The 22198-nt window shown below is 43.9% G+C and overlaps 1 protein-coding gene across 3 annotated transcripts in view; it reads left to right on the top strand.

Moving 5' to 3' along the window:
• XPO6 (exportin 6) overlaps positions 1–22198 on the top strand; it is a 53416-nt gene that overhangs the window by 18332 nt on the left and 12886 nt on the right. For 2 of the 3 annotated variants that reach the window (XM_068420235.1, XM_068420233.1), the window contains exons 4-13: positions 1920–2117; positions 4753–4912; positions 5366–5443; positions 9895–10348; positions 13929–14055; positions 14820–14929; positions 17259–17367; positions 18102–18194; positions 20240–20309; positions 22024–22183. In XM_068420235.1, the coding sequence (XP_068276336.1) occupies positions 1920–2117; positions 4753–4912; positions 5366–5443; positions 9895–10348; positions 13929–14055; positions 14820–14929; positions 17259–17367; positions 18102–18194; positions 20240–20309; positions 22024–22183 (1559 nt within the window). The remainder of the gene's footprint in view (positions 1–1919; positions 2118–4752; positions 4913–5365; positions 5444–9894; positions 10349–13928; positions 14056–14819; positions 14930–17258; positions 17368–18101; positions 18195–20239; positions 20310–22023; positions 22184–22198) is intronic. The other variant, XM_068420234.1, reaches the window with a different exon arrangement.

Below are 22198 nucleotides of genomic sequence, written 5' to 3'. Positions count from 1 at the left end.
GTCCTCATAGGTGTAGTCTGTCAGGTCCTCATAGGTGTAGTCTGTCAGGTCCTCATAGGTGTAGTCTGTCAGGTCCTCATAGGTGTAGTCTGCAACTTCGTTAGTCTTCAACTGTCTGTGAATACTGAATGTCAGTAAAAGTGTGTAGATAAACACAAAGATCAATCCCAAAACTTCCCGAGAATGTTGTCTTTTCTAGCATGTCTAGGAAGTTAAGAGTGGATCTGGAATGTAAATCCTCATGGCCCCCTTCCACATGAACTGGTTTTGCTTCTTGCTTTTGGAAAAGAGAACATCTTCCCAAAAACATTTCGCAGGTGGAGAAAGCTGCCACTTTCGGGTCAAATGAGTAGGACAAAATGCAGCGGGCATTAAAGCATGAATATTAAAGCTAAAGCATCTTCCAGTTGTATTGGGGCTTCTGAAACTCTCGTTCTGGACTTGTCAAGGAACTCTCATTTAGTTGGGTCTTTGTTGTTTTTAATCAATACTTCTGAATCTTCTGTGGGAGAAAACCCAAAAAACAACCTCTTTGAGGAACTTAATGTATAAATATACCTCTGTACCTCTCCACTGTGGACTGGTACCTCTGTACAGTATGTATGTACTGGGAATTGGATCTGCTTTGAACATAAATAATCTTCCATTTTCTGCAACAACCCCCTTGACAGTATCTCCTGCTTTTGGGTTCTCCAAGCTATATGCCTGCAGCTGGGTACAGCCGTTGCCTCAGCAGCAGCCCTCCTCAGTAAGTGACCCTGCGAGGCTCAGCTCCTAATGCTCCCGAGCCCCTAAATGGGATCGTAGCGTGGCAGGAAAGCAATTTGCAACTCTACCTTCTTATGGATTTTGTCCGGCTTTAAGTGGACTAAAAGCTTTCTGTTAAAGTGGTGCCCTGTCACTGCGAGGCAGTCACTCCGATGGGGACCTGCCAGCTTAGCTTCAGGAGACCCAGGTGGCATCAGTCATCTAAAAGCAAACTTGCTTCCCCTCTTTTTTTTTTTAATGCTTCATACAAGGCTATGCTTCCTCCTTTAAAGGGGATAATCTAGGTGCCCAGGGTTAAAAGATAGTGGATATACTTTATATACATGATGACTAGTTCTGCTTGACCCCAAATCAGTTAAAATGGTCACGTGCTGGTTGCTGTCACTTATCAGTTAATAGAAATGATGGTGTATTCAAAGAGGTATTGGTAGCAGTTTCTGGGGCATTGAAACCCATCTTTCATGAAACTCTGATGTTGGAGAGCTGCTACAAATCTGGTAGGGGTGGGGTTTTGGGGTTTTGTTAGAGCTCATCCCTATACACTGTGTGGCTTGTGAGAGACAAGCGTGGTGAGTTTTGTTCAGCTTGAGCCATCGCTGTCTTTGGTTGCCCGAGTACCCCGTTAGGTAGCAAAGCTTATTCCAAGCTAGTCACTGGTGCAGGGTTTGCCCTCTGTTAAGCTGCTCTCGTTCTGCCTAGCTTGGTTTGCACACACTCGCCTCTGCGTCTTGTTAAAGGTGTCAGGGTTGGTACTGGACAGTTAAAGCATCTTAAATTTCAGCTCTTTGCCCAGCGAGCCTGTGTCAGAGCTCTACCAAAAGAGAAACATCCTCTGTTTAAGCTGCTAATAGCTGCTTGTTTCCTCATCTACAGATCTGCCCATGGCAGCAGAGAAGGTTGAACTACATCAAATATAGATGCTTAAGTTTTTAACTGCCCAGGCTTGGGCGGTGGGAGGCCTGGATAGATTTGGAAGCTGTAGCCTTTTCCCTGCCTGCGCATTGTGGCAGGCTCTGGCAGTCCTGGGGTGTCGGATGCAGCAGCTCTGCCTGGTGCTCTGGCCCTGCTTTATGTGTCCATGTTCTCTTGCTGTTTAACTTCATGAAGGACGTCTAACATGAGCTCATTTGGGAGGTCTGTTTCTTTTCCAGAACCTAATCAATAAGATGTGGCTTGGGGTCCCATCTCAAGACAAAATGGAGATCCGCAGCTGCCTGCCCAAGCTCCTTCTAGCTCACCATAAAACCCTGCCTTACTTCATCAGGAACAAACTCTGCAAAGTCATTGTGGATATTGGCCGGCAAGACTGGCCCATGTTCTACCATGACTTTTTCACTAACATCTTGCAGGTAAGAAGTTTCTAAAGGGAAAACTTGGTTTCATTCACAGAGACATTGTTTCCTTGAGTAGTGACTTCACTTGATGAAGATTAAATAGCTACATGAAAACAAAGTTGTGTCTTAACTTCCTTTTCTTTTTTAATTTTGCAAATAACTTGGCTTCCTTCATGTTACATTTCTTCCTAGTGCTGTAAGTTGTTTGACAAAGGAACAATGCTATGCAACAAGTATCAACTGCACTTTGAATTTTAAATGTTCAGGAGAAGTTGTGGAAAATGTAGGGGTTGTGGGTTGTTCTTTAAAGAAAAAAGTCAGCAAAACTATGGGTGCATCACTGGATCATTCTCAAAAGTGAAGTTTCTGAATGTGGCTGTTGGAGATCTTTTGCCTAAATGCCAAAGATACCCTAAAATCTTTGTCATTTCATTGTATGAAGTCACTGACGGAATGTTGTTGGGCTGTTTAAGAGGGCTCTTGTGGGAAGACTGGAGTATGTATTCGAGGATCCTGGCTGAGACAGTGCCATGAGTTTGAGCGCTGGTTGTAATTCAGGATCTCCACGGTGAAGCCTGAGCCAGGCTAACAGCTCACTGCCACTGGAGCCTAAGTAGGCTACTGCAAACCTCTCTTGGTTCGAGTACTTTGTTCCCAGTTCTCTTAAAATTGTTCATAATTGGCGTAAAGAAGCTGGGTGTAAACTGAAGTGCTGCACAGTCTTTTTCTGCTGGCATAATTACATGATTTGAATGCAGCTATGCCCACGGGCAAGCCACAAGGCAGCAAGTTAAAAAAAAAAGTCCCTGAGTGTCAGGAGTTCCTTTAAGACAAATGGATCTAGTATTAATTGCAAAGTTTAACAAATGCTCACTTGGCATCCAGAGCTTGTTGCTAACTGGCAGTCTCCTTTCAGATAGCTTTCTGTAATCAGGTAGGGTGACGTGCTGCAAGTTTTTCCTGAATTGTCAATTTAACAATAAGTACCCCAAGACAACTGTCTCCCCTTACAGTTTTGCCTTCCATTTCACCTGGATGTGCAGTTTAATTTCTGAGCTTCTACTTGCTTTTCTAGCACTTTGGAGGTTAACAAGTGATTTCGGAGCACACCTTGGGTATCTCTTTTTCCTTAAGCCTCTCCTTGTGAACTCGGCTTCAGAGGGAAATGTTCCCATAAATTCGTTTTTATAGCAGACACCTTCCAAATATATTCAGAGAAAGTGGAAGAAAAACACTAATATTGAACTTCAAGGCCTCAAGATACAGAGGAGTAGCACAGGAGCAGAATGACTTGCTTTTAGAGTTGCAGACGAGTCCTCTCTCAAGACTTTCTTCTGAGATAATTTGAAGCAACTGTTTGATTCTTTAGCATTAACTTGTATCCCAGTGCTCTAAGTAGGCTCTAAAACTTTTACTGAACCGTTGGAGGGCTGGAGAAGAGAAGTAACTTGGACTATTGTATTGTCATTATGCAGAACCAATAATTTTACGTCAAAAGCGCTACTTCTTTAGAGGTATGAAGTTTGTTTAACATTACTGTAGTGTCAGTGCATGGTATTGCTAAACTTCCTGGTATTGTCAGAAAATACTTGGAGAGGAGATGTTGTCTCTTTGCAACTTACTAACAAGTTGTATATTTCATTGAATTTTCTTTTTTAGCTGTCTGCTTCTGGGCCATCGTGCTTCCTTTCTGAAAGCCAATGCACATCTAGACTAAGAGCTTTTATATGGACTTTTTCCCCTGCATATTTCACCAAACTGTGTAGCCTTAGCAGCGTTAACTCGGCGTGTCTCTGGTTTGGTGGGTCAAGGAGATTAGGACTGAGGTCAGCCTGTGTTACAGAATTTATGACTTCAAGGATTACTTGTAGTAATTGTGATTGGCTTTGGGCTTTTTCTCCCTGAGGGAGTAGCACGTAAATTGTGTTGGATGTTCCAGGTCAACAGGGAAGAGCAGCATTGAATTTCAGCTGAAAATAAAACTTTGTCCCACTTGAATGTGGCTAACGAAGGCAAAAATGATTTCTCTCTCTGGTCCTGTTCCTGTGCGCTCTGTCTGTGGTGGACGTCACTCTTTTTAGGGTAAATGTGATTTCCAGTTTGAGATGCGATACAGACGCAAGGAGAGGTCATGTCACTTAGCTGTGTTCCTCTGTCATCCGATATTGGCTGCAGCTCGTTGGATGGGAAGGGATGGGCTTTTTAATGGGGAAACTGCTTGGCTGATGGTGCAGGCTCCCGACCTGAGCGTGGCTGCAGTGGCAGCCCCGTTACGGGGTGAAACCGCTGGTGCTGAGGCAATTCTGAGAAGTGTGGTGTCAGCAGAAGGCAGTAAACAGGAGGAACAAACTGTTACTGGTAAACACGCTGGAACAGAGAATGTGTGCAATGACATTATGAAAGCTCTCTTGAAACCCCAAGGATTCCCATGGTACCTGAACTGTTGCAACATCATAGATTAATGTCTCAGGAAATTAAGATTTGCAGTTCTTTTCCTTCGACATGCAGCACTGCAAACTGTGGGAGCTGGTACTCCCTCAGTCTTGAAACACTTGTAAACTTCTCGTAGTGTTACTAACGCTCTGTTTGTCAGCTGATGGCTTTGCAGAATGTTATCATCACATGTTTCATTCATATGTTTTCCTCTCAGTTAATTCAGTCTCCTGTGACCACTCCTCTGGGACTGATCATGTTGAAAACTACTTCGGAAGAACTGGCATGTCCGCGGGAGGATCTCTGCGTAGCCCGGAAAGAAGAGCTACGCAAGCTGCTCCTAGACCAGGTGCAAACAGTGCTTGGGCTCCTCACAGGTACGAGTTACTACACTTGCAGCATTGAAACAAATGTCCTTCCTCGCCATCCCCAAGGTGCTAAAAGAACTCAGGGACGAGATAAAGGCAATTTAACAAAGAAAAAGCTTGTACATTCTGGCTTCAGTGAAGCAACGTGTGGGCAATGTAGTGACTGCTCCTGCAGTTTGAACACTCAACTCTACCGTTAGGCACTTGGGTCAACTTACTGTGAAACAAGCTTGTGTAGCAGAGCAGTGGTATAGCTGCATATGTCCCCCTCTTTGTGAAGAGGGGTTGAGATGATGTGTATAAGCACTTGGTAATTTCTTTGGTAATTCACTAAGAGAAGGCAATGTTTTGTGTCAAAGCACTAAAGATGTGTTCTACCAAAGTTCTCTTGCAGTCCCCAGTACGTTTGTTAGATCAAACTGTCTTTTAGCAGGCTGTTCTGAAAAATGTCTCTTTGGCCAGGTATTTTGGAGAGCATCTGGGACAAACACAGCGTTACTGCTGCCACTCCACCACCATCCCCAACTTCAGGAGAAAGTGGTAAGGATGGCTAAAGCTACAAGGTGGTATTTCCATGTGCTTAAACTTGCAATATCAGGCATAGATCCCTTCCTTCACTGTCTAACCTCTTGTAATAACCCTTTCCTAGAGCTTTTCATAGGCCAACAAATCTCTGGTCGGAAAGACAAACCTTACATGAAGCAGCAATTTCCACCTCATTGAAAAATGCACATATAGCTTCTCGTTGCCCTCAGATGGCAAAAAGCTTTCTGAAGTGTCAGTGCAAAATGCTCTAACATCAATGAGTTGGCATTGTCCTCTCTGAATTTCAGCTGCAAGCACATCAAAAGCTAGACTGGAGCAAAACTGAAGCCCTAATTAAAAAAAAAAAGGTGGCTAGGACTTTGTGTCTATATATTGTGAAAGTTTGTTTTCTACCTGTTCCTGTTAGTCTTTTGCGTGGGTGTTTATCTGATCTAAACTCATTTACATATATATTTCTTAGTTACCTTTGAAATAGAGGGTATATTTCTATGTCCTTGTACTTGGCACACATTTCACTGTCCTGGTAAGGCTAAACAGGGGATGGTTGGATAAGGTCACCCTAGGTGTAACGCTGATCTTGATGACTGCCAGTTTCTCTTGTGCCTTGATGTAACGTGGGTCATTGTTACATTCAGCTCACCCAAGCATTGTCCAGCAGATTGTGGGGTCTTTGTACCTGCTTTTTGGAAAACAAAGCAAGAAGAAATACCACGATTGTGTGAAATCAGGATGTTGTCTGATCTTGGCTCTGTCTGCTTTTAACAAGGACAAAGAAGGTCCTAGGGTCTGGAAACCTGTAACACCTCATAGGGAGAAGATGAAACACTTGTGAGTCCCATATTTCTTTTTCCAGAGTCATACTGGTGTTGAGTTGTGCTCAGTGCAGTGTGTTCTGTGAGTTACACAGATGTACTGGGTACCTTTGTCTCCCTTGTCTTTGGGACCTGAAACAGTTAATTGGGAGGTGCAGATCACTTCCTTGTGGCCAGATTGCACTGGTCAGCTTAAGACAGCTGCCTGTGATAAGCTTTTGGTTAGTGTTAAAACTGTTACATTTAAGTTGGAGCAGAATTTCAAGTGCTTCTTTCCTGTAGAAGAGCTTAAGACACTTAAAGTTATATACAAAACATGAATTAAAATGGGAAGAAATATTTCCTTGGTTTTGGGGGAGGTGGATTTTGCTGTAGCTAGCAAAAGTTTGAAAAAAAAGAATATTAACAGAAAAGAACAAAACTTGTAGTATCGCTTGGCAAGAGTGAACGTGGTGCTTGGAGAGGGCGGGAGTGCCAGCTTCACCCACCCTGGCAGCAAGAGCCTCGGTACTTTGGTGTGATGTTGAGAAGATTGGGGTCTTCCATGGTAAAAAGCTGATTTATATTACTATCAGCTGTTGGTGGCAAGTGCCCCAGTGGCCGTGGTTTGTTCTGAGGAGCAAGTAACTTAAACTGATGATACAACCCGGAAAATCTCTGTTTTGTTGTCTAGAGTTGTAATAAAATAACCAGCGGAACAAACTCAGGGCTGGTTGTCAGTGGAAGCCTGTTTGAGATGCCCTCTCAGTTCCTCGGTGACTCGCTGGATGGTGCTTGTGCTGAGGCAGCTGTTCATCCACCTGGGTATTCACCTTGGGACTTTAGGTCCTGTTTCTCAAAGTGAAAGTATTTCTGTGTCTCCCCTTTCAGGGAAAACAAACAAACTTCTTACTTTTTTTGTTGCTTAGATGAGGCCACTGCCTTTTTCTTTTTACATTCAGGTGAAGTTCAAGGTGTTCCAAAAGGCAAATAAGCTTCACAGTCCCTATAAATATTTAATATCTTCTGTCAGAGCCAAATCTCTTTAGGAACTTGGAAAACCTATGCTTCCTTTTTTTGCGGAGGGAAGCAGAGTGAGAAGGTTACTTGCAAGTCTTGCACAGTTTTTAAATAGCACTGGAAGACAATGTTAAATTCATTTCTCATACCACTTAAGCAAAAGAACTCTGATAGCATCCTATGTTGGGAAACAAGTAAATTATTCTATCAGTATAGAATTTACTCAGCAATAATCTCTCAGCCCCCAAATGTTGTTGCATGATTTATAGCTCTTTACTCAATGAATCCCTTCCTTAGGCGTATTCACTCGCGTATGGTAAACAAATGAGTAACAGAAATGTTTCCTGATGCTTACTGCTGCAGAACTAGCCTGATCCCAGCCCCTCCACGAGGGTTTTCTCCTTGTGCATGAACGCAGTTGATGCTGTAAATTTATCACCTGTTTGCAAAGCCACCAAATATAACTTAAAATCCCTGAAACTCTGAGCTTCAGTAATTTAATGGGGTGCAAAGCACTCAGACCAACTGCTGACCTAACCTACAGTTGCTGGTGTTGATGGATTAAAAGATGAGAATCTTTGATTCTTGTTGATTTTTGTGGAGTTTGCTGGACTGGATGTTTGAAAGCAGCGTGTGTGCTGCTGTGAAAGCACAATGCAAGCAGCTTTTGCACTGCAGTGTGTGTATAGCTGTGGATGTTACCCTGGGGGCTGCTTTAATATTAAGACTACGTGCAAGGTTGTCCAATTCAGCTGGAGTAGCACAACGCCTTAAATTCCTGGAGCGGAGGAGAAAGAAACAATGGTAAGGTACGACAGGTAGTTATGACTTTAGTGATGTAAGACATCAATCTTGATGAAATGTGGAGAGTTAAGAGGGATCTGATCATCATGCATGCTTTTGAGTACTTTGGAAATAGCTCAGTAAATCATATCTGTTATTTTTGTATTCCTAGTGTGTTGGGTCATTTCACTTTCAAAAAAAATTATTCTGATTTTCTGGGGAGAACTTTAAATTCTGTAACATAATGAGTGCCTGTGGATTTATAAAGGTGAAGAGATTATTTGTACTCAAGTGTATTGAGTAACTTGGGGAAGGTTAACAGGTTTTCAGTGTGTGTTCTGTGGAAGCCTGCGAGTTAGTGGGCAGCTTCCCTGGGGAAGGGCAGCCAAGCTGGTGATGTCTGCTTGGATTTCCATAAAGCTTCCAAGAAGGCTTCTTGCTAAAAGCTCTTGAGAAAGCAAAGGCCATCAGGGATAAGGGGAGTCTCTGCATTGTTGAAAAATTGGTTAGAAGGCGGGAGGTAAAAGGTAAGTGGAAATGGTCCCCTCTTGCCATGAGGAGGGAGGTCACCCCTGGAGTGCTGCTTGGGACTGGGCTCATGGATGTGCTTGTTAGAGACCTGGGCAAAGGGCTCAGCAGAGAGCCAAGGAGGCTTGCTGATGGCACCAGGGTGGTCCCAATAGTGAGAAGGAGGCACGAGTGAGGATTTGCAGGAGGATATTGCACGTCTCTGGGCAAATGGGAGGTGGAATGCAATGCAGGTAAGCATAACCTGCATTCGAGCAGGGAGAGCAATACTCAGTGCCAAATCACAGCTCCAAACTCACCTTCTGGTACACAGGGTTAACTTCTGAGTGTTGGGCCAGATCGTTGTGCAAATGCTTGGATTGGTAGCGGTCAAAACCAGATAAGAACTGCTGTGGTGCTGTATGGATTTAAGGTTCCTCTACAACGGAAGAGTGGCTGCAGTTCTGGCCTTCCTGCATCAATAGGTGTGGAGTAGAAACAAAAGCTTTGTAGAAGGGCAGTAAAGATGACTGAGGGTATTGAATGGCTCCCATGTAAGTAACAAGAAAAGTAGTGCTCTTCATTCTTCTAAAGAAATTGAGTGAGGAGCTGCAATAGAAAGCCATTGAGTAACATGTAGAAGGTAAATGGAAAGAGATTCTTTCTTTTCCCTGTTTGGGTACAGGAGGTAGGAAATGAAACCAGCAGCTGACAGGCTCCAAACAGAAACTGTCTTTACAGTGTGTAGTTAAGCTGTGGAACTCCATCACGGGATGTTGCAAGTATTAAGTTGATGTGGCTTTAGTTGGAGACTGGATAAATTAATGGAAGATAAATCCTGAGGCTGTGCAGCATTCTTCAAACCCCACCTGGCTCAGGAAGCCTTTGTAACGGGGGTGGTTGGAGGCTGAGGAGTGTGGTCTGTGCCTGCTGTGGGCTTTTGGTGGCTGAGAAAAGGTAACGCACTATGTCGGCTTTTCAGTCTGACTCAGTACATCTGCTCTGACATGATCCACAAGCTGTCATGCGCAAGCCAAAGCAACTCTGCCAAGGTTCAGTGTAATATGGATGTAATACGGATGCCAAGCTTACGTCAAGGATGCTCGACCTTGTGAGGGGAGTGAATTTTGTAATAAATTCCTAAAATACACCCCATGGCATTGCTATTATCATCTGAACACGAGTTCAGAAAACTCCAGAATACAACAATTGTTGCTGCATCTCAGATCTTTGTAGCCTAACTTGAGTGCCAGAGGCTCTGATGGCTTTTGCTTTATAGCTAGGGCTGGCACTTGCATCATTTGAAGGCTGATTTGTAACGCAGATGTGTGCTTCATTTCCTAGGTGACCTGTTAAGTAGCCTGTTGCAGAGTCCCAGTGCGGCCAAATTATTGAACCAGCCAATCCCCATCCTTGATACAGAAAGCGAATATATATGTTCCCTGGCACTGGAGTGCCTGGCACACCTCTTCAGCTGGATCCCTTTGTCTACCAGTATCACCCCGTCACTCCTCACCACCATTTTCCACTTTGCTCGCTTTGGCTGCGACACCCGCGTTCGGAAGATGTCTTCTGTCAACGGCAGCAGCCAGAACTCGATGTTGGGCCAGGAGCGTGGCCGACTTGGCGTCTTGGCTATGTCTTGCATCAATGAACTGATGTCTAAGAACTGCGTGCCTATGGAGTTCGAAGAGTACTTGCTGCGGATGTTCCAGCAGACTTTCTACCTCCTGCAGAAGATTACCAAGGAGAACAACGCCCATACGGTGAAGAGCCGGCTAGAGGAACTGGATGAAAGGTAAGAGCAATCAAACAGCTAAGTAGCTGTGCTAGGGCCTCTTGCTTTCTAAAGGACTGTCTTTATTGTGTTGCGGTCATGCATGGTGTGTCTAATGGCCTTTTTTTCAGAGTACTGTGCTGGGCAAGACAGGCAGAAAGGTAGGTGCCTGCAGGTAAGGTTCTGGTAAGGGGCTGAGTTTGCAAGGGGACCGTGGTGGCCCAGGTTTGTATTCTTTCCTGTCCTCTTCCTCCCCTTTCCCCCGTTCGTTACTGTTTGACTGCAGGTCTGAGGTGGCACAAGAGCTGAACCTGCCCTTCATTCAGTTCTAAAAGAAAACAGAAGAGGCTCAGTGAGGTAAAGGCATTGCAGTATTCCCTTTCCTGGTCGGTATCTGCCTTCTCTGCTTAACCTCAAACATACAAAGAGTGGGTAGATATTCTGCAAGTCATGACTTGAAAGAAAATAGAAGCAGTTCCTACCCTTCATGGAGATGTGACGATTTCTGATTGCTTTTTTTGTTTTTACTTTTTTTTTTATTTTTAAACAACACTGAAAGACACCTTGGGGAACTCCATTCACGGCAGCGGTGAATGGCTCTACCGCAGAGGCTGTCTGGCGTGCTTGACTGCAGGCAGCAGGGAAGGGGCAGCATCTTAGCCTGCGTATTGTCCTTTTTTAGACAGCTACTACCATCCTTGTCGCCTAAAACAGCTCAACTCTTTTATATCGGCTATTCCTACTTGTAGGGGAGAAAGTGAGACTTGTCGTGCTGTTGTATTGAGCGGTTGAATCCATGTGTTGGCAGGGTGGTGGAAGAGGTGATGGCTTGATGCTGCCTCTGGTTGCAGGCTGCCAGACTGGTGCTAACCTTGGCAAATAGGTTACAACTGTGCACATGTGCTCAGTATCTTGCTACAGATATGTGGTGGTGGAAAGAAATTTCTGGTGTTGCTGTATGAAATTCCTATTCCCAGGTGCGGCAGCAAGGCTTTTAAGGTTTTGTTGTTGGTTTTTTTTGTATCCACTCAAGAATAAAAACAGATTTAAGGGAAAAAACTGCGGGTGCATTTGTAGAGATGACTTGCATGTTTCTTCTGTAAAATTCCCTCTTTCCATATCCTTAGATACACATATAGCTTTGGGATGGTAAATCTAGATTAATCATGACTTCTGTTTAACAGTGAATTCTACTTGCTCATTATTTTACTAACTTGCCCTGACTTCATCTCTCGCTTCCTAAGAAATAAGGCGTGTAGAAATCTGCCACCTTTGCAGACAAGACACGTGCACGGAGAACCAGGAGTTACACTCTGGGTTTCAGAAAATCAATCCCTTCTTTAACTTTGTTCTTTCTTTTACGGAAAACATGAGCAAGCAGCATTCAGTGGTGATGCTGTGGAAGGTCTGCTGCTGTGTTGGCCTTCACAGAGGTGCTGTCGCCGTATCGTTGTCTTCTGCTGTTTAGTCATGTTATCCACAGAGATTGTTGGTGTCGGTAACTGAGAGCCCTCTTTATTCATTGCTGAGGTCTGAAATAGGGATATCACTAAGATGATGTGGAGACTGGAAAAATCTAACTGGTTTCTGGAGGAGTGGAGCTTTCTCTGAGCTGACCCTGTCTTCTCCATGGGAAAGGATGCGAGGATTTTCCTTTTGTCACTTAAGGGCATAGCTATATATGTCCAGAACTAAAGAACTTGCTGTGTGAAAGTGTCATCTTGGCTTGGACTAACAAAATCCTGAACAAAATTGGTACTGAAGAAACTAACTTCAGTAGACTGCTGTCAGAACCTGCTTGCCCTGGGCCTGCTCCTTCCCTTCCTCTCATGGTGCCGGTTATTTTTGTTCTGTTACAAAATCGACGTCTTGAACCGTTGGTACTGTCAAACTAGTCCAGGAAAAGAGTAAGCTTAAACTGTCTTTTGCTTTATTTGTGTTTGGCTTTACCTTGAAGATCCCAAAATGTGGGAAGTGGCTAGTAAGGATCCAAGCAATGGCTCAGTGGTTGCAGAAGGGGCTTTGGGGCTGGCAGAGCTAGGGGCCAAGTAAGAACTCCACTGGTTTCTTATCAGAGCCTCTTCAGAAAATAAAAATGAGAAGAATGAAGGAGGTGTTTTGGCCTGGACTCTTTATTTTTTGCTAGCTTTACTTCTGAAGTGTTTGATCCGTGATCAGGTATGTTTAGTGATGTCTTGTCAAGTAGGCAGTGGCAAATAAAAAGGAAATTTAGTCTTTTTTTGAAATTCAAAGTATCGTGTGGTTTTGTAGGCTTATAATAACTGCCAGTGCTGCAGCTCTTTGTTAGCTGGCGATGCTTCCACTCTGGAGTGAGTTCTCATTAGAAAGAGTAGGGGTTCCCCCCCAAAAAAACCCAAAAGCAGTTTGCAGAAGGGAAGAGCAAGGCAATACAGTAAAATCAGACTGTTCGTGCATGTCTGAAACTTTGCTAAGCCTAACTTCTTATGTAAAAGAAAAAACTAGAAGTACTCTTGCACTTTAGAGCTCTTGCCGTACGGGAAGGATGGACTCTGCACACAGCCGTGCCGTCGGATTGCTGGAGCTCTTGCTGTTTGTGTGTGACACTGGAATGCGTTGGTCCCGTGTAGTCCTTGGAAGGGGCTGCCCAGGGAGGTGGTGGAGTCACCATCTCTGGAGGGGTTTAAGAAAAGCCTGGACATGGCACTTAGTGCCCTGGTCTAGTTGCCATGGTGGTGTCAGGGCAATGGTTGGACTCGATGATCCCAGAGGGCTCTTCCAACCTGGTTGATTCTGTGATTCTGTGAGTATTTAATTCTTTATATATACGAAGATGATTTCTAACCTTGATGAAGCTCGTGTTGTGCAGGGTGTGTTCTTATTCCCCGATAAAAGCTCACCCCATTGTGGTCTTTGTGATTTTTTCCCCAGTCGTGTACTCAAGAACCCTCAGTGCTTGCACCGAGGTCGTGCCCTTGCTGGACTCCCTGAAAATTTGGTAGCAGGCTTCTTTTTGGACCTTCACTTTGTGTAGTCCCATGCTTTGGAGGAAGATTTGTCTCTATAGTCTAATTTTCAGTCACAAAAGCTTTGTCTCAGTTCAGAAACTTCTAGATAGTTGACCTGCACTGCAGAAGAAACCGTCCTTTCCAGCTCTCATCTCCATCTCTCTCCCCCTTCCTCGTGTAAATTTAACACGTGTATTGCTAACTCCTGCATTAACTTCTTGCTTCCAGCTGTATTCCTTAGGGGTACAGTTTATTTCACTAATCCTGTCTACATCAGTAAGATGACCCTTGCTATTAAATTATTTCTCTAGGGTGGGGGGGATTGTGCTTATTTGCAGACCTGGTTGAACTCAATTATATTTATCTGAATATTAAAGTTGCTTTTGACTAGATTGTCTTTTCTGCTGTTTCAGGTATTAATGGAATGAAGGGTTGCCCGTCCTGTAGGTAATTGTTGCAGGGCTTTATATTTTAATTGTTCTACTGGCTGTTAATTGTAACTTTCTTTTTAATGGAAGGATTTTGAGTGACTTTTATCACTGTTTCAATGAAATTGCTTTCCCTTGCGGCATCCTTCGTGTTTTCTCAGTTGTGTTTTCTCCTTTCCCTCGTAGCTACATTGAGAAGTTTACGGATTTCCTCCGTCTCTTTGTGAGCGTCCACCTACGAAGAATTGAATCCTACTCCCAGTTCCCCGTGGTGGAATTTCTGGCGCTGTTGTTCAAATACACTTTTCATCAGGTACAGCCCTGCGACATTGTTTCTCCTCGGTCTGTTCTCTGTTCTGTTGTCTCGTACAGCAGGGCTAGTTTATTTTCCCTGGTGAAGCTGATGCCTAAAGTTAGCTCAGAAAAAAAGCAATTAACTTGTCGTACTGGCGCTTTCCCAGTAGTGCTGGGGACTTGGAGATGACTTAATGTGCTCTTGGATTTAGCTGGAGACAGCAGTCACATGTAGTTACCTCGCAAGAACAACTTGTCTGGTGTTTAACTTTGCTTCTGCTTTTATTTTTTTGCTGGTCCTTGGAATGGACAGTATTGTCTGGAAAAATCTCTCCAGCTTGCTCGTTTTGTGTTGGGGGATGCTTTTCTTTCTCCTGAACCTGCAGCTTTTACTGTATTTGAGGCTTTCCTTGTAACTTTTAGTATTAAAAAAAACAACCCTGTGGCTTTTGGTACGTGTTAGAAGCTGTAGCAATGCAGCTTGGCCCTATTTACCCCAACGTGTGAATAATGACAAGCAGATTTAGAACATGCTGGAAGCTGATGCAGCAAGGCATGTGATGGGTCAGTGCTGAGATGAGCCTTGTAATTCCTGGGTTCCCACCCTTGCGCTGAAGCTCTTGTTCATCTTTTAACAACTATAAATCTCTCCAGCGAGCTCCTAAAAACTTCTCAATAAAGCAAGTAGTTCATTCCCAAGTGGATGCTGACTCGTATTTTCCTTGTGTGAAATCAACCTTGCCATAGCTCCCGATATTCATTGTGAATTTTGGTGTATTTCAGCCTACCCATGAAGGTTACTTTTCCTGCTTAGACATCTGGACGCTCTTTTTGGACTATCTGACTAGCAAAATTAAAAGTCGTCTGGCAGATAAAGAAGCAGTGCTCAACAGGTGAGCAGTCGGGGTGCTGTCAGGGTGTGACAGCTGCAAAGAGACTTCATGGCCACCGTGGAAGGACTGTGAGAAATAACTATTGCTTACTCCAGCTTCACATGGGGTTAAGTCCTTTTCTTTTTCTAAAATCTTAAAGCATAAAAAGTGTGAACTTCAATGTTTCACACTCAAAAGAATTCAAACTAAGTTAGGGTAGAAAAACTGTCACTTACATATGTTGTGTGTGAACCTAGCAGCCAGCTGAAGAAAGCTTTGCAGTCTAAAATAAACTGTAACACATTTTTAGCAAATTTTAGAGCACGTTTTAGCACATATTAGAGACCACAAAGTTGCCTAGTAAGTGTTCACACAGCTCATACAACTAATTAATGAATTAGGAAAAAATTGTTATTTAACTGGGATTTTAAAATTGCTGTTTAAGTGAAAGATGTGTTTGTGAGAAATAGTGACGAGACTGTGTTTGGAAGTTAAAAGTTCCACTTGCTTACCTCTGCTAGTTGTGTGTATGAACTGCAACAGTGGTTGGCAGCTCTTCCTTTGTAGATGCTGTCTCCTGAAATGGGTGGCTCTCTTTTGGTAAAAGTCCCTTTGCTGCCATTTTAAAAATCTGGTGAATATACTGGTATGTTATTCAAGTTTTGGAGGCTTAAAAGTGCCATGGCTTGTGCTGTATTCCATTCCTCTAAGTGCAGGAGGAAGCTTTTCTTTCCCTTGAGCACACTAAATATAAATGGTTGGCTGTTGAAAGACAGCCTGGCATCATAACCGCAAAGAACAAATGTGGAACTAGCTTACACCAGACAGCTCTCTTCCTTTCAGCATGGGAACTGTGGGGTTTTTAATTTCCCAAGCAGTAGGTATTTGCATTTGAACTTGGTTATAATTTGTTCCTGATTTGCTGCTCTCTGCCTAATGCTGTTGAACTCTGCCTTGGCATTCTGCTCCTCTTCTTCATCTGGCTAATGGGCGTGTAATGTGTGTTATCTTCGTGTCAAATAGTTTGTTATGGGAAAAAATGAAACAAACAATAGCTGTCTCTCTAGGAGATATGTCAGACTATAAACAAACAAAAAAATCATGTAAGTGGCTGAAGCTTGTACAGTTTTCTCAGAACTGCCTGTCCTTGGTGACAGCTTCTACAGCTACAGCTTCCTGCCCGCTCTCAGATGTGTAAACGCTGCAGTGTGACAGGCTGGGAGTGGTTGCACCACAGGAGCACAGATGAAGTTTCCTGTTCTGTGGTTACTAAACTTTGCATTTTGTACACATGACAACTTTTACTGCTGGATAAATTGCCAAATCCAGAGTTACGTCATGTGGTTACGGAAAAGATGGTAATTCAGGCACCTTGCACAGACAGCTTTTAGCTGCTTAGCTAGTGACACAGCTGACTAGTCTGACACTTGGGTTGCATCACGCTCTGAATCTGTTACTGTATGCTGATGCCTAATTTTCCAACCTGATCTCACCTAGAAAAGAGCATGATTCTTTGCATCAGACCCCAGCTTTTTGAGAAAGGAGGTTTTTAAAACACAATCAAACCAAGCCCCCTCGAAATCCCCAAACTTTGGTGGTGTATCACCAGGAATGGTTGGATGCTTGGGTGGCTCTGTGCTGATTTTGCAGCTTGGCACTAGTCTTAGGGGATCAGTGAGAAGGAGGATCTTCTGTGCTAGCTGCGTAGCTCCTGAGAGGGGAAAGCATATCTTTGTGACGTGCCTTTAGTGTTACAGTGCATGTGGGAAAAGTGCTGGCTTTGTGTCAGAGGACAAGGGCCTGAACTCGTTTACCAACAGTGTAGGGAAGGATAGCAGAACAAATAGCCTCAGGGGAGATCCCCTTTTGAGGCAGGCAGCGATAACTCTGCCCTGTTTCATCTGTTCCTCATTCGCTGCCCAAAAAGCAGAGCACCAGCCAGGCTGCTGAGGAGCAGTTTAGCAACGAGAGCCTGTTGGTGCCTCCTGTTCATGTACCTCTGCTCTTACTCCTTGTAAACCACTTCTGCCTTTCCTGTTTTGAACTCTTGGGCTGCTTCTCTTGCTAATAATTCTCCCTTTCCCTTTCAGAGGTAGAGGGCTATCACATATTACCAAGGCTCTTTCCTTGCAGATAGCTTGTGACCTGAAAAGACATGATACTCTTAATCCCAGGACATGCTTGGTGTTTCCTCAACAAACCCGTAAAGCTGTGCTGCAGGCTTCTTGCAGTGCCTCGCTTTACACTGTCATCTGGTTCACATATCTTCTTTGCTGGAAGGCCTGTGGGCGCAGCAGTCTCTGCAGAATTGTTTTATCAGACTCTTGCTCCGTTTTCTCCGTGGTTATAGGTACGAAGATGCCTTGGTTCTGTTGCTGACGGAGGTGTTGAATCGAATCCAGTTCAGGTATAACCAGGCACAGCTGGAGGAGCTGGATGACGAGACATTGGATGATGATGTAAGGAGCAGAGCTGAACAAGGACAGCTGCGGGTCCACATATTAACTCTTGCACTGGTAACACCTAGAATGTCTTCCCCAGAGCTTGTACTTTGGAGTACAAGCTAGACAGCTGTTGCTTCACTCCATTCTGGGTGGGCTTTGAGATCTAAAGCAGCATGAAATGCTTTCAACAAAAAAGTACTTGGTCACACTGAAAGGATATGATAGTGATACTTATGTTCTGATTATCAGAGGCATTAGGTGTCCATGTCTGGTTGCCTTGGAATTTAAATGCTGAAATATCTTTGAGACAAAAGCTTTAAGCTGTACATTGTTGGTGCTTTTGTTTAAGCTCATTTCTCCTAAGTCAGTACCGGTAAACATCATCTCAGTACTGATAAATGTGAAAGTGGAGTAGGTGGCCAAAATGGATGGGCAGGTTGTTCTGCATAACGGATGCTTGTCATCTGAGCAGTAACTGTGCTTTAGGAGTGAACGCCTGTGGCTTATCACTCCAGGGAGACACACGTGCATGCCCAAAGCATGGGTTGGCTAAATTATCCTCCTTCAGATGTCTGGCAGCGTATGAGAATCACAAGAGCAGTATCTCTTCAGCATCCACGTATCTGCAAAAGCCAGCCTCTGGAAAGGGGCTGGTTAGTCCCAAGCATCAATTAAGACCTACTAGTGTACAAAAAGCCATCTGTTTCCCTCTGGAAGTGCTGTGCTTACCCTGGTGTTTCTTCCCGTAGCAGCAGACCGAGTGGCAGCGGTACTTGCGCCAGAGCTTGGAAGTGGTTGCAAAAGTCATGGAGCTCTTGCCAACTCACGCCTTCTCCACACTAGTAAGTAGCTGTCCAGACCAAAAGTGCAATGTGAAACGAGCACCAACTGCTGGAGTTTGTTACGAGCTGTTTGATAGAGACCACAGTGCAAAACAAGTAGGGAGATTTGGGTTTGGATGCAAAAGCTTGGCAAGGAGGAGACCAGAAACTGAAGGAAAAAGCTTGGTTTTTTGGCTTTGTCCAATTTCTTGGTGTGTTTTAAAGAGGGTACTTCAGTGAGCATCTGAGTCCTGCTTGCTGGACACTAAGCTCTTTAGAAATTCCCATCTTTCAAAGTGTAAATATTTGGCAGCAGTCCTTCACTGCTATTTATCTTGGCCTTTTTATTAGGAGGCAGTGCTGCGAATTGGACAGACGAGAGTGTCATTAGGGTTTTAAGGAGAGTGAAATCTTTGTTTGAATGAAAGGCTAGATGCAGATGCTGAAAAGAGTGCCTGAGACAATTGGGAATGATATCTGATAAACACAGATAAGTGCTTCTCTCCAGGTGGTGCCACTGCTATTGCTAGAATCGGTGGTGTAAAAGTTGCCTGGGTTTGTAGTGCTGTAATAGCTTCTGAGGAGGAGATCTTGAGCCTGTGAGCCAGCGGAGGTGCCTCTTCTCTGGGTGAGAAGAAAGGCAAGTATAGCAGTGGGATCTCGAAGCAAGTCTGTTAATTCTGCTGGACGTAGTGCATCCCTAGACCTCTGAACCATATTCCCAAGAAGCAGAGAAAACTGAGCTGCTGCAGAGGCAGAAGATGCCTGACCTGAACTGCTTTTTTTAATTGATATTTTTATTTAAGAAACGTTCTGGCTGAGCTAAGCACTAGAAGCCTATTACTTAGAAACTCTGAAGCAGTGAACAAAATCATCTTCATACGAAAGTAGCAGTTCCTCTGCAGTGTGGTGGCACGGTGTGAGTCAGCAAGAGGCAAACAAATGGAGCAGCTGTTTCAGTGAGCATATGGGGCATACGGTGAAGAGCATGTGGCTTCCTTAAAGGAACACATTAACATGAGGAAGACTATCTGTTGGGGTTTTTTTTTTTAAATAGTTCTCCAGCAGTTACACACAGGTGCTCAGCTGTTAATTAGGCACAGTCTGTTAGAAACTGGATGGTGAGGGCTTTCCTTGAGCCCTGTCTTAGTTCATTTTTGTACATCTGGAAGATGCTGAAGCAGTTTCATGTGCTTTTCACAGCAGTCTGCAGTGCTGTTGAATGCAGTGGCTAGTCTGTCAGTAGCAAATCATAAAAACAGTGTACAGCAGCTGCTGTTACCCTGTCCCATGCTGGAAGATGAAAGGCTGCAGTGGCCAGTGCTGATGGCTGAGTGAACTTTCATAAAACCAACCACTTCAAATGTGGTGACTTTGCCAATAGAAGTTAAGTAGAACTGTACCAGACTGAGAGGGTTGGGAAGTATTCTTTCAGGTGGGATAGCTACAAGGAAAGGGTTAGACCAGGGTGCATGATGAATGGTGTTTGCTTCCTTGGCTGTTTTCCCTATGGGGTTTCAGCAGTTCTGGATGCAGCCTGCAGCTTGCCTGCACAGTGCTGCCCTTCTGTGCTCTGTTACAGCGGCACCAAACTCAATTTCTCTGGTAGAATAATATTTTGGTAGCTACATTTTAAGAAGCTGATACTTATGGGTGAGGTAAATGCAGCACGACCTTCCTGTGCTCCATGCTCTGCCTTTCCCCTGCTCTGTTTGGTCTGGGTTATACATCCATCTTCATATTCATTCTGGTGGCATGCTGTGCTGTCACTTACACTTGTCAGACTGCTATCTTGTTAGGCTGATGGCTGGGATTTGTGGGAAAGGGAGAGCTACCACAGAGAGGTGCCTTCAGGGTGGTGATCTCTGTTTTCATGACAGCTGTCAAGACATGCGAAGTTGTGGCGTGCAGGATCAGCCCAGAACCTAGCGACTTGCCTGTTCTCCAGATGTCTTTTTGAAGGCACTAGGGAGAAATAAACACACTGTCCTCTAACAGAGTGATTAGTAGTTGGTGTTAACTCTCTGCCAAGCCCCAAAATCACACGCATTTCTTGTCGCTTCTAGTTTCCAGTTCTGCAGGATAACTTAGAAGTGTATCTGGGACTCCAGCAGTTCGTGGTCACTTCAGGGACAGGTAAGAGCCACCATCCAGCACTGTGGTCCTCACTCTTTGAAGAGCTGATTGCAAAAACGCTCTAGACCTGCTTTGGTGTTGCTTCTTCTGTATTCTGTTGAGGATCTGAACACATGTGTGGTGTCTAACGGGTCAATAGTCAAACTCCAATAGCAGACAAAAATCTAATATGATTTATTTTTTTATTGATATGGTTCTTCCCTTGTTCTCATACTTGAAATGAAGATACCATATGTGTTAAGAACAAGTATGTGGCATCAAATAGTACAGTAACATGGAGGCATAATGGTTCCTTTTTTCCTCCCACTAAAACTTATTGAAAGAAAGGTTGCACTGCTGTTTGCTTTGAGCTCAGATCTGGTGTGAAGTTGTCCACCACAGGGCCATTTTTATTTAGGCTTGAATTAAAACCATTGTGAGTCAATGAGAAGATGAAGTATTTAAGAGGTAGTAGTAGTTTATGAAGACTTATCTAGCTGGCATTTCAGGAGCCTTCATGTGTGAAGTCGTTTACAAAGATATCAGTGCTCTCAACTGAATAAAAAGCATGAGTGTAGCTTTGTTCCTTATTTCTCAGGAAGGAGCAAAGTAGTAGTAGTGAGATATATTTATATTTGTTTTCTGGTATGACCAGAAGAGGAATCTGTTATATCTTCAATATTGCTATACGTGACAGAATGACAATTGTTGTATAGACAGCTCAGGAAAAAATACTTCCAATTTTAGGATCAATTCAGACCTAGGATAAGCAACGTGTAAATTTTTAATGCTGTAGCAACAATGTGTATTAGAAGCTGTCGAGTGGACTGGCTGTTTGGCTGATGGATCAGCAGCAGCAGCTCAGTTGCAGCTGGGGATTCAGAACTGGGTGGTAGTACGCTGGTGCCGATGGTACAAAATGGCTAGTGTGTTGCTAAAAACTTAATCTGAGATTAAATGCGGGCAGAAAAACAGATTTTAGTTGATGTGGTGTTGCAGAACATGTTTGCTTTTTTACTAAAAGGTCTGGAATGTTTGGAGACCAGGTATATACAAATGAGTGGTAGGACAATTGCATAGGTAATGAGACTGGCAAATGTAGTTATTGGTATTTTTGTTGTATCTGAGAAATATGAAAGTAAATAGCCACCCTTCACATCCAAAGCCAACACACTCTTGTTCCAGCTTCTGCTGCTGGAACACCTCTTGTGCTGTAGCCAGCAGAGGGAGTTGGGTAACGACCTTCTCCGCAGAGCTGGGGTTGCGCTTCCATGTCAACAGATAACCAAAAAGGCTCCCGTTTGTGTAGGTGTTAGTATGAAATAGAAGAAAATAAATATGTAAAAGGCTGAAATAGTTGGTAACATCCATTTTGTCTGTTAAGGAGGAGTTTGAAGTGTGGCACTCAGAACAGCTGAACTTGTCTTACTCAGTTTGAGTATTTCAGTCACTTGGGCAGTGCTCTGACTTGAACTGTGACCCACTGCCGAGCTAATTTAAGAAGAATGCTTGTAATGTAATTAAAATAAACTTTGCATTTCCTGTAGCTTTGTAATTAGGTTTCCCATCCCAAAGAGCTGCATTTATTAGTCCCAAGGTTACGTGGTTTTTCTTGCACAAGGTTTTCCAAGTATGAGTTTTCAGACTGCTAGGCTCTTAGTGGCTGTTAGCACGAGGGATTATTCCCACTTAGGTCTTTTGGCTTCGTTGCTAATGAACCATGATGTCATTGCAGGTCACAGGCTGAACATCACTGCAGAGAACGACTGCCGCCGTTTGCACTGCTCCTTGAGGGACCTGAGCTCCTTGCTGCAGGCCGTGGGTCGGTTGGCAGAATACTTCATTGGGGATGTGTTTGCTGCCAGGTTCAATGATGCTCTTACGGTGGTGGAGAGGTAGGTATGAGTAGG

The sequence above is a fragment of the Nyctibius grandis genome, chromosome 30 (genome assembly GCF_013368605.1).
Source record: "Nyctibius grandis isolate bNycGra1 chromosome 30, bNycGra1.pri, whole genome shotgun sequence".
Taxonomy (NCBI): Eukaryota; Metazoa; Chordata; class Aves; order Nyctibiiformes; family Nyctibiidae; genus Nyctibius; species Nyctibius grandis.
This window is presented reverse-complemented; position numbering and strand designations above follow the sequence as displayed.